We start from the raw sequence: 11,998 nt of genomic DNA on the forward strand, positions 1-11,998 counted from the left end.
TGCAGGTTGGGCCCCAAGGCCAGGCTTCCCCCAGGCACAGTTTGGATGCCGTTGGACATTGTAAATCTGAACGATGTCTGACCCTAATTTCCTCAACAGGAAAGTGGGCATGATGATAAAAACAGCCCTTCCAGGACTCATGTGGGGGTGGCAAAGCACTAGGCTGACCGTGGGTCTTTCCACAACTGGTGTGTGCATGCGCATGTTTGCGTGTGTGAGTGTGTACCTGTGTATGTGTGTGTGTTCATGTGTAATACACACCAGCATGAAATGAGGCACCCTTTCTCCAGAGCACTGTTGATGTCTGTCCCCTTAAATAGTCAGTATTTCCATCTGATCATTTGTCAGACACAACAAATTTGCTTATGAATTTGCTAAATGAGCATACTCCTGGAGCTCCCTCCTCCAGAAGAGAAAGTGCTGGAGAAGCAAACAGTCATCTGGCTGAGTTGATGGGCCCTGTGGGGAGCAGAGTGGCCCCATGGTTAGCTGCTCTCTGGAGGCAGGATGCCCTGGTACCACCCTGGGAGAACGCTGCTCGGCACACAGGAGGCCTGGCTCCTTGTCATGGCAGGCATTTTACACAGGGACCCACACCCATGCTCACGAAAACATTTTCTGCCAAAAATAAAAAACTAGGGGGAAGGACTTTTTAATGACTTGCATCTGAATCGTTAATACTTTCAATTTTGCCATTTTATTTTTTATATTTTGGAGCCAGTAATTTTGGGGGCTCTCATCCATATCTAGAGTCTCCCCTACCCCACATACATGAGAAGCTCAGCAGCCTGATGGATAAACCAGTCTGGCTGCTCCCACCCCAGAAGCTGTGTTACCCTGGGCAGCTTTCTCACCCTCTCTAAGCCTCACCTACTGCATCTATAAAGGGTAGGTAATGAGGTAATGTGAGAAACTACTTCCCAGGGCCATGGTGAGAGTTAATTGACGTGACACAAGCAAAGCCCACAGGACTGCACTCAATCAATACTAGTTGTATTAGTTTCTTATTGGTGCTGTGGCAAATCACCACAAATTTGGTACCTCAGAATAACATAAATTGATCATCTTATGATTATAGAAGTTAGCAAGTCTGAAATCAGTTCCACTGGGCTAAAATAGAGGTGTTGGCAGAGCTGGTTATTTCTGGAGGCTCTGGTGGGAGAATCCATTTCCTGGCCTTTTATGACTTCTAATGGCTGCCTGAATTCCTTGGCTTGTGGCTCCTTCTTCCATATTCAAAGTACATTAACTCCAGCCTCTGCTTCCACCATCATATTGCCTTCTGTAGTTGTCTCCCCCTTTCTCTCTTATAAGGACACCTGTGATTGCATTTAGGGCCCACCCAGATAATCTCCTCATCTCCAGATCCTTAACTAAATCACATCTGTGAAGTCCCAAAAGGGCATATTCAGGGGATTAGGACCTAAATATCTCTGGGACCCATTATTCAACCTACTACACTAGTTATTATGATGACTGTTGTCATTACCCAGTGGAACTTGGGCAATAAAATGTGTCAAAGGCACATTAGGAGAGAGGTGGGGAGAGTCTAGAGGCAGGAAGGGCAGAGGTGGGGTGGGGGCATTTCATTCACTCCTTCAGTCAACAATACTTCTAGAGAGTCTGCTGTGTGCCAGTCAGACAGACTGCTATGAACTTGCAAATAAAATCCCGGCCCTTCTGGAATACCCTTAGAGAGAAGCACCTTCTCTTTTGACCCTCTCTTCTTCCTATCCTTCCCTCTACCCCCTCCAAAAGAGCTGAGAAATTCAAGGGAAGGGACCTAAGATGTATTGGGTCCCAACTGGGATGATAAAAGCCTCTGACAAAAGCCTGGCCCTGCCCTCAGCTCCATCAGACCTCCCCTGACAGGGCATGCTGGCAATCCAGTCAGTCTCAGGCTCCCTGAAACAAGTGAAAATATAGAAAATCTCAGCAGAGAAACAGGAGATATAAGGAAGAACCAAATGGAAATTTTAGAACTGAAAAGTGCAATAACTAAAATAAAAAACTGAACAGATGGGTTCAACAGCATAATGGAGAGGACAGAGGAAAGAATCAGTGAGCTGGAAGATAAAACAATAGAAATTATACAATCCGAACAACAGAGAAGAAAATAGACTGTACCAGAGCCCCAGGGACCAGTGGGACTATAACAAAAGATCTAACACTCATGTCATCAGAGTCTGGGAAGGAGAGGACAAATTGGGTATGGTTGAAAAGTACTTGAAGGAGTAATGCCTGGAAATTCCCCAAATGTGGAAAAGACATAAACCTACAGATTCAAGGAGTTGAGTGAATCCCAAACAGGATAAACCCAAAGAAACCCATACCAAGACTCATCATAGTCAAACTTCTGGCAACTAAAGAAAAAGAAACAAATCTTGTAAACACTGAGAGAGAAATGATACTTTACCTATAGGAGAAAAACAATTCAAATGACATCAGGTTCCCCATCAGAAACCATAGCCAGAGGCAGTGGCACATTTTTCAAGTGCTGAAAGAAAACAACTGCCAACCCATAATTCTATATCCAGTGAAAATATCCTTTAGGAATTTACTGTAGATAAGTCAAAATGGAATTCTAAAAACTGTTCAGGTAACCCACAGAAAGAGAAGAAAAACAAAACACAGAACAAATAGAAAATAATAAATAAGTAAATAAATAAATAGGCAGACTTAAGCTCTAACATATCAATACTTATATTGAATGTAAGCGTTCCAAATACACCAAGTAAAAGACAGAGACTGGCAGAGTAAATTAAAAATGTGACCCAACTATATGCTACCTACATGAAACTCATTTCAAATATAATGATGTAGACAGGTTAAAAAATAAAAGGATGGGGACACATTAATCAAAAGAAAGCAGAAATGGCAATAATAATATCAGATAAAGTATACTTCAGAGGAAAGAAAATTTCCAGAGGCAGAGAGGGACATTATGTAATGACAAAATTGTCAGTCTCCCAAGAAGATATAGCAATCCTAAATGTGTATCTACCAAACAACAGAGTTGCAATATTTATGAAGCAAAACCCAATAGAACTGAAAGGAGAAATAGATCCACAATTATAGTTTAGAGATTTCAACACCCTCTCTTAACAATTAATATAACAACTAGACAGAAAATCAGCACAGACATAGCAGAACTCACCAATACCATCAAACAACAGGATCTAATAGACATTTATAGAACATTCCATACAACTACAGCAGAATACACATTTTTTTCATTTGCCCACAGAACATATACCAAGATAGACCATATCCTAAGTGCAACAAATTAAAGTAATTGAAATCATACAGCATGTGTTCTCTGATCACAGTGGAATCAAGCTAGAAATCAATAACATAAGATAACAGGAAAATCTCCAAACACTTATCATCTAAACAACACAATTCTAAATAATCCATGAGTTAAGAAGTCTCAGGAAATTTTTTTTAAAATTGAACTAAATGAAAATGCTATCAAAATTTGCAGGGTGCAGCTAAAGCAGGGCTGAGAGGGAATTTTACAGCATGTAATGCATACATTAGAAAAAAAGGAAACACCTCAAATCAATCATCTAAGTTCCCACCCCCAGAACCTAGAAAAAGAGGAGCAAAATAAACCAGAAGTCAGCAGAAAGAAGGAAATAAGAGCACAAGAGAGCAGAAATCAATGAAACAGAAAACAGAACATTTTTTAAAAGTTAATTGAAGAGCTGGTTCTTTGAAAAGCACAATAAAATTTCCATCCTCTAGCAAAGAACTTCTTGACAAAGAAAAAGAGAGAGAAGATAGAAACTACTAGTATCGGGAATGAAACAGAGTATCACTACAGACTCTGCCAACATCAAAAGACTTGTAAGAAAATACTATGAACAACTCTATGCATGTAAACTTGACAATTTAGATGAAATGGACCAATTGTTCAAAAAACACAAACTGCCACAACTCAACATAAAATAGATAATTTGAATAGCCCTATAGCTATTAGGGAAATTGAATTTTTCATTTAAAAACATCCCAAAATGAAATGTCTGAGCCCAGATAGTTACACTAGAGAATTCTACCAAATATTTAATGAAGTAACACCAACTCTGCACAATCTCCTTCAGAAAAAAGAAGAGGAGGGAACTTCCCAGTTTATTTTATGAAGCTAGTATTATCATGATATCAAAACTGGACAAAGACAGTACAGATAATACACTCTACCCAGATAATCCCTCATGAATATAGATGCAAAAAATCCTTAAGAAAATATTAGCTAGTATAATTCAGCAAAATATAAAGATAATCATATATCATGACCGAGTGGCCTTATTCCAGAAATGCAAGGCTATTCAATATTTGAAAATCAGCCAATATAATCCACCATATTAACAGGTCAAAGAACAAAAAAAAACTAGATTGTGTCAATCAGTGGAGAAAAAGCATTTGACAAATTTCAACACCCGTGCATGGTAAAAACGCTCAGAAAAATAAGAATAGAAGGGAATTTACCAACTTGATAAATTGCATCTACAAAAACCCTTCAGCTAACATCATATTTAATGGTGAAAGATGGAATGCTTTCCCACTAAGATTGGTAACAACTCAAGGATGTCTACTCTCACCACTCTTATTCGACATTGGTGGAAGACCTAGTCAGTGCAATAAGACAAGAAAAGGAATAAAAGACATACATATCAGAAAGGAATTAACACTGCCCCTATTTGCAGATGTAAAAAATCCCAAAGGATCCATAAAAACTCCTAGAAAAAAATGAGTTCAGCAAGCATCACAGAATACAAAATAAACAAGCAAAAATCATTTTATTTCCATGTACTCACAATGAATGTGAGTTCACTGAAATTAAAAATACAATACCATTTACAATCAATCAAAAAAGAAATGCTTAGGTATAAATCTAACACAACATGTATAGAATTTGTATGCTAAAAACTACACAATGCTGATGAAAGAAATCAAAGATCTAAATAAATGGAGAGACATGACATTCATAAATTGGAAGACTCCAACATAGCAAAGATATCAGTTCTCCTTTCCAAATTTCAGGACAGATTTAATGCAATTCCTATCAAAATTCCAGGAAGAATTTTTATAGATACAGACAAAATTATTCTAAAGTTTATATGAAAATGCAAAGGAACTAAAATAGCTGAAACAAGTTTGAAAAAGAAGAATGAAACAGGAGGAATCACTCTACCCAATATTAAGGCCAATATAGCTTGAATAGCTACAGTATTCAAGACAGTGTGGTGTTTGCAGGACAGACACATAGATCAATATAACAGAATAGAGGACCCCTAAAGAGACCCACACAAATATGCCCAGTGATTCTTGACAAAGGTGCAAAAGCAATTCAGTGGAGGAAAGATAGTCTTTGCAACAAATGGTGCAGGTGCATTTGGACATCCATAGGGCAAAAAATGAACTTCAACCTAAGTCTCACACTTTATACAAAAATAAACTCAAAATAGATCACAGGCTTGAATGTAAAATGTAAAACTATAAAACTTTTAGAAAAAAAGAAGCAAGAGAAAATCTTCAGGATGTAGAACCAGACAAAGAGTTTCTTATAAAATTAAGTATGCAACTATTATGTGACTCAGCAATTACAGTCTTGGGCATATATTTATTCCAGAGAAATGAATTTACATGTTTGCACAAAAACTCATACACCAATGTTTACAGAAGCTTAATTTGTCACAGCCAAACACTGGAAACAATACAGATGTCCTTCAGTGGGTGAATGGTTAAACAAAGTATGGTATGGAATACTATTCAGCAACAAAATGCAATGAACCACACTGACACACACTACAGCATGGATGAATCTCTAGAGAATTACAGTGTGAAAAGAATCAATCTCAAAAGGTTACATACTGTGTGATTCCATTTATATCACATTCTTGAAATGACAAAATATAGACACAGGGAACAGATTAGTAGTGGCCAGGGGTTAAGAGAGGTGTGGGGATGGGAGGGAAGTGTGTGTGGCTATAAAAGGGTAGCATGAGGGATCTTTGTGGTGATGGAATGTTCTATATCTTGACTGTGTCGGCGCCAATATCCTGGTGATGATCCTGTCCTATAGTCTGGCAAGGGGTTACCATTGGGGGAAACTGGGTAAAAGATACACAGATCTCCCTGTATTATTTCTTACAATTGCTTGTGAATCTGCAGTTACCTCCCAACAACAATTTAATTTAAAAACAAAAAGCAGGTGAGACTCTGGGTGTAGAAGAGGTTATTGTCATGGCTCATAAATGCATAATATCACTTCATTTTCTGACTAGGTCTTTATTTGGCTTCTTATGAAAGTGAGAGCCCAGAGAACCAAACAGAAAAAGAGAGGTGGAAATCTCTAAGGTGAGTCTCTGTGCCAAGACAAGTGTGGGAGGCAGGTGGAGGGAGTGGGTGGGGCGCTTGGGGCCAAGACAGAGTGGAGGGACTTCATCTACACCCGATTGTCAGCCTCCTGGGAGCCCCTCCGTGGGGAGGGGCAGGTCAGACCAGGGTCTTAGAGGCAGGGAAGGAACTTAAGTGCTGGGGTAGGGAGAAGAGGCTGGAACCACGACCCCTCACGACTGGAGGCTGCCCCATGGGCAGCTGAGATGTGTGCCCCAGGGCCTGGAACACCAGTCCATACTCTTATGCCAGAAAGTGAGACACACACCACCTCCTGCTTGTTCGGCCTGTTAGCACAGCCGAGCGGAGGTTGGAAATGATAGGCAGCAGCGGGCTCTAAGGACTGAGCCAAGAGGATTGCGCACGCCCCTCTGGGGTGCGGGGCTGGACGAGAGTATAACCACAGGCCGAGCCAGCGGGCTCTCACCACCCTCGCTCGGCATGTTTAAATCTGCAGGTCTTCTATTCTGGGGAAGACGTGAAAAGCACTGAGCTGGAGGAGGATGGGGAGGAGGAGGAGGAGAGGAAGCCAGCAGAAGCCTTCTGCCACCCTGCCCCAGCCAGCCCAGTGGGAGGAGGAGGCATTGGTGCCTCGCTGCTTTGCAAACCGTGACCCTGTGGCCTGGTGCCCGTCACAGTGACCACACAGCACAGGAGACCTTTCTCCACCTTTTGTGGAACCTCAGCCCTGGAAGGGCCCAGAGCCTCCAAACACAGGGGTGGCACGTGCCTCAGGGGCCCTGCCTTCAGGACAGTGGTGCTCACATTGTTGGTCAGTCTGTCTGTCCTCGGCGATGACCCAAGGGGTCGGGTGACTGCAGTGTCACTCCTGAGAGTGGGTGACTCGTGCCATGGAGACAGACACCCAGTCCGTCTCCAGGTGGCCTGGGAGCCTCTGTATCTCCAGCGAGCACCACCATGACGTGGGAAGGGCCAGAGCCCACCAGTGGCCCCTGCCATTCTACTGATGGACCTAACCCTGCCCCTTGAGATGGGCTGGTTTCTGCAGCCCCGTGCACCCCCTCTCTGCATCCTGCTGGTATCGGGATAGCTTTCTGGTGACCGCTATGATGCTGGTCAGCAGGACAAATTTGAGTCACGGACTTGACAGTGTGTACAGTACATTGTAAATTTTAGAGTTGGTATAAACACGTTGGTATACCCTGCGTATCCACATCCACTTCATGTCTCTCACCCGCGGGCTTCTGCCAAGATGCAGGGCAGTTTCCCAGCTCAGGCCCAGGAACGCTGTGACCACAGGTCAGGAGGGGGACTTGGTGGCCATTTCCACTCCGTAGACCCCATGTCCTGCTAAAAGGAGCTGGTGTGCAGTAGATGCTAGGTAAGCTCCGGTGAATGGGTACCGACAGCCTTGTGTGAGGCCAGATGTCTCTCTTGTTTGGGCAAGGAGGGATGAATCCAGGGAGGACCCTCAGCCCACCATGAAGCTCCTCCCCTGGGGCTCTCACCCAGCTCTTCACACACTGAGCCAAGTTTCTGGGCCAGGAAGCGGAGGGGCTGTGGAACTGCTGAGCCCCTACCTGGCAAGTGACCAGGTCACCCAGCCAAGAAGTCAGGGAGCGGGATGTACACCCCCATTCCTGGCCAGGGCCTGAGGGCAGAGTGATGTGTTGAAGGTGCACTGATGCATCCTGGCCAGCTCCTGACCATGTCAGGGCTCTCAGAGTCTAGGCCCCCTTCAGCTAGAACCTGACACCGCTGTCCTGGCAGTGTGGCCTTGGGTCCCACCTGAGGGACAGGCAGAGACAAAGCAACCAGCACCCCAGGTGCCTCCCCCAACTTGAGGAATTCTGCCTGATGAACCCAGGACCTCAGCAAGGACCCAGAAGGGCCCTGCAGCCTGACAGAGGCATGGGAACACTGCACGTTAGGGTTGAATGGGATCTGCTCTGCACCAGACCAGCCCACCCCTTTTCATCTGAGACCCTAGAGAGGGTGAGTAGTGGAGTGGGTAGCAGAGCAGGAACTGGGCTTCAGCCAAGCCCAGGCTCCCACCCTGCCTCACACCATATCTAGCTCCCCAAAGGGGTGGGGGTGGGGTCCTGGTGCCAAACCCAAGGAGTCCTGGGGGGTTCCAGGAGCTGACCAGAAGCACCTCCTGATCCCCTCGTCCCTACCCAACACACTCCCTTGGTGTCTGGGGCAACATTAGACAAGACCCCTACAAACATCAGCAGGGACTGTCCCTGCGTCCTGGTCACACTGAGCGCTGCCTGTCAGGAGCAGGGGCAAGTGGCACAGAAGGGGTTAGTGGCCTTGGAGACATGTGATGGCCAGTCCAGGGCTGATGCCCATGGAGCTCTGGGAGGCCTGCCCGGGAAGGAGGAGGTTATATCCTTCGCCAGCCACAGGGAGACAGGACACCCTGGAGGGGGTTCCCAGTCTACGCATGGGCCCCGACCTTGCTGGTCACCTGGCTCCAGCTCCCTACTCCTGAGCAACTCAGTGCAGGGACCTACGAGGAAACCCCAGAATGCTGAGCTTCAGCAAGCAGCAGGTGAGGTCAAGGGGCTGGGGGCAGCTGGCCACAGTGTCCCCCCTGCCTCATGCAATCCCTCACCCAGGCCCAGGATCCCAGCTCTCTTCAAGGCCAGATCCCAAATTCCTCAGCTCAGCCATACCCCTCGCAGTCCTCTCCATCTCATACTGGGAGATTGCAGCATCCTCCCCAGGCTGTGGGGAACATGAAGAAAGGATGTTGGAGAAGCAGTACAGGGCCCGCAGCTGAAACTCTGGAGGTTAGGTGAGAGGCAGGTCAAGCATGTCACTGCTGATAGAGGCCCACCCCCAGGCCTGAGGCTATTTCCTATTTCCTAGTTCTGTGGCCTTGCAATTGCTCTTCCCACTGCCTGGCATGCTGTTCCTGAGCTTGTTGATCTAGTCGGAGCTGCAACCTCAGCTGCAAGTTCCCCCTTCTAGGGAGGGGTTCCTGACATGCAGCCCCCTCACCCACATCTGCTCCCTCTAGCCTGCAAGCCCCTCAGTGGCCCAGTGCAGAATAGGTGTCAGGTGAGGATGGTGGTGTGAGGCCTGGGCTCATCCCCAGCTGGGAGAGGGTCCAGGGAAGGAGGGAAGGAGGCAGCCCATGACCAGCCCCACAGAGATCACAGGGCCAAGGGGACTCAAGGTGAGTGCGTTTGTGCCTTAGATTCATCCCAGGGGCCCTGCTCCCCGCCTCACTGAGCACCCACTTGGTACCAAGCCCCAGGTGCCCAGGCCAGGAGGAGGGCCTTCTCTCAGTAACTCCGCAGATGGGGATCTTGGTGCCCTTTCTCCAGGTGCAGCCTCGGAGCCCAGAGAGGGATGGTGCCCTGCTCACAGTCATTTGGATGGTTCCTTAGTCACATCCAGGACTCCAGGCCCTTCCCTGTAGAGGCCCTTTTGTCCTCCTGCCATCCTGGCCTCAGTCCCTATGGCCAGGTCAGATGGCCCACAGGGGATGCAGCAGTTAGAGCCTATTCCTGGGGGGCAGGTGTCAGCCACACAGGTGGTGCCCAAGAGTGATGCCCGTGAGGCCAAGTTTGGTGCCAGGTGACACAGATCCCTGCCACACAGCAGGTTTGGGGCCGCCCAGCTGAGCCACACAGCAGGCACTTGGGCCTCAGGGCTCCGGGGCGACCAGCAGCCCCACTGTGCACAGGAGGTCAGGGAAGGGCCATGGCTATAGTCTCTCTTTTGTTGTCTAGCACTTTTTCTCTGAGCCCTCCAGGGAAGGAACGGGGTGGTTAGGACAGGAAGATGTCCCTGTCTGGGGTTTGCCTCAGAGACCCCTGGGCCTGGCTGGGGTCTCAATTCATCTCATATGGGCGATCTGTGGGTCCTCTGAAGCCCCTGCCCCCTACATTGCTTCCCCACCCGCCCTAGTTTCTTGGGGCAGGTGTCTCCATTGTGGCCAGTGACCAGTGACTTATCCCAGGAACTCAGCCACATCCAGGCTTCTGTGGAGGCCTGTCTATCCACCTGACAGCCCTCCAGGGCAGGACCCCAGACAACCCCAGGGTGGTTCTCAAAGGTGTGTCCAAAGTTCTCCCAGAACACCACAGACCCTAACAACTCAGAGACAGACAGCCACCAGTGTGGCCCCTCGTCCTTCAGATACCGCAGGCAGGTATCAGACCTCAGGGCACTGCATCCCCCACGCTGCCGGGCTCATATGAGGTTCCCAAGGAAGGGGCACCCCACCCACAGCACGCCCAAGCAGTGCCCTCCCCAGTCTCTAACTCTTGACCACTGATACACCCCATCCATGAGTCAAGGGAGCAGGGAGCCAGATAACTCAGTCAAGAGCCACAGTCGGGGTGTGCCTCAGCTGGAAGCTCCATTTCACCCCAAAACTGAAATGCTTCCATCATGGGTGCTAAGCCCCAGACCTGGCACTTTATATACAGCCTGACACATCCCACGAGATAGGTGCTATCACCATCCCCCTTGCCAAGTGACAAAACGGAGGCTCAGAAAGGCAAAGCCATTGCCCAAGGACACCCAGCTTGCAGGGACAGAGCCTGGGCCTACCAGGGTCCATTGTCCAGGGACAGAGCCTGGGCCTACCAGGGTCCATTGTCCAGGGACAGAGCCTGGGCCTACCAGGGTCCATTGTCCAGGGACAGAGCCTGGGCCTACCAGGGTCCATTGTCCAGGGACAGAGCCTGGGCCTACCAGGGTCCATTGTCCACCAAGGCTCTGCTGCTCAGGGTGCTGAGGAACCAAGGCGAGCTCCAAATGGCCTCTGGGTCTTCCTACAAGCACAGACACAAAGACACACATCTTTCCTCCGCTCGTGCCCCTTCCTCTTTGGAGGGTTGCTGAGCCCCCTCGTGGCCCCTGGTGTTTCAGGTGTGCCATCTACTGTCTCATGTATGCTCAAGACAACCTCCCCGCTCCCCTATTGCACACACCCCTCTGTGGGCTCTGCTGGGCACAGCTGTGCCTCTTCCCCAGCAGCAGAAGACAGCAGGCCTCACCCCACGCTCCCCATCATGCTACCCTTTGCCACCGGCATCCACGCTGTAAGGTTCACATCCCAGTACACAGCGTCTTCAGTGAAAATGGCTCCATTTTTCACTCTCAGGATTCAGATGGGAGCCCTAGATCCCTGGGCCAGGGAACAGATCCAGAGAGATCTTAAAACACACACACCAGATGCTTCTTAGCACAACCAGGCCCTTGCCCTCAGGCTGAGCAGAGAGCCTGACACTGCCTTAGCTATCCAATGCTGGGCCTCCAGGCAAGACCAGAAGGGTAGGAAAATTAACTGGGGATGAACAGACCTGAGGCATAAGCTAGAACCCCCACCAATAGACCTCCACCAAGTGGGCAAGCTGGGGAAAAGATCAGCAGAGAGACGGGGGAGACAGGAATCCAGTGTGTCGGGGGCAGAGAGCAACGGCAGGAAAGACTCGCAGAGGCCAGATGGTGAAATACACCCCCCTCACCTGGGGAAGACCAAGGAGCTTGGAGTTTACCCTGGAACTCTGGGTTGGGGCAGGAGGGACACTAAAGTGTTTTGGGAGGTGATGTAATTGTTAATTTTATGTGTCAACCTGACTGGGCCACAGGGTACCCAGATATTTAGTCAAAC

The 11,998-nt window shown here is 47.9% G+C and overlaps 1 protein-coding gene across 1 annotated transcript in view; it reads left to right on the forward strand.

Annotated features, from left to right (window-relative positions):
- The window catches only part of RASGEF1C (RasGEF domain family member 1C), a 95,963-nt gene extending 89,082 nt beyond the window's left edge, over positions 1–6,881 (forward strand). The window contains exons 13-14 of the mRNA XM_059919686.1: positions 6,288–6,360; positions 6,857–6,881. Of these exons, the coding sequence (XP_059775669.1) occupies positions 6,288–6,360; positions 6,857–6,881 (98 nt within the window). The remainder of the gene's footprint in view (positions 1–6,287; positions 6,361–6,856) is intronic.
- The last annotated feature ends 5,117 nt before the right edge of the window (positions 6,882–11,998 follow it).

This window comes from Balaenoptera ricei, chromosome 3 (genome assembly GCF_028023285.1).
Source record: "Balaenoptera ricei isolate mBalRic1 chromosome 3, mBalRic1.hap2, whole genome shotgun sequence".
Taxonomy (NCBI): Eukaryota; Metazoa; Chordata; class Mammalia; order Artiodactyla; family Balaenopteridae; genus Balaenoptera; species Balaenoptera ricei.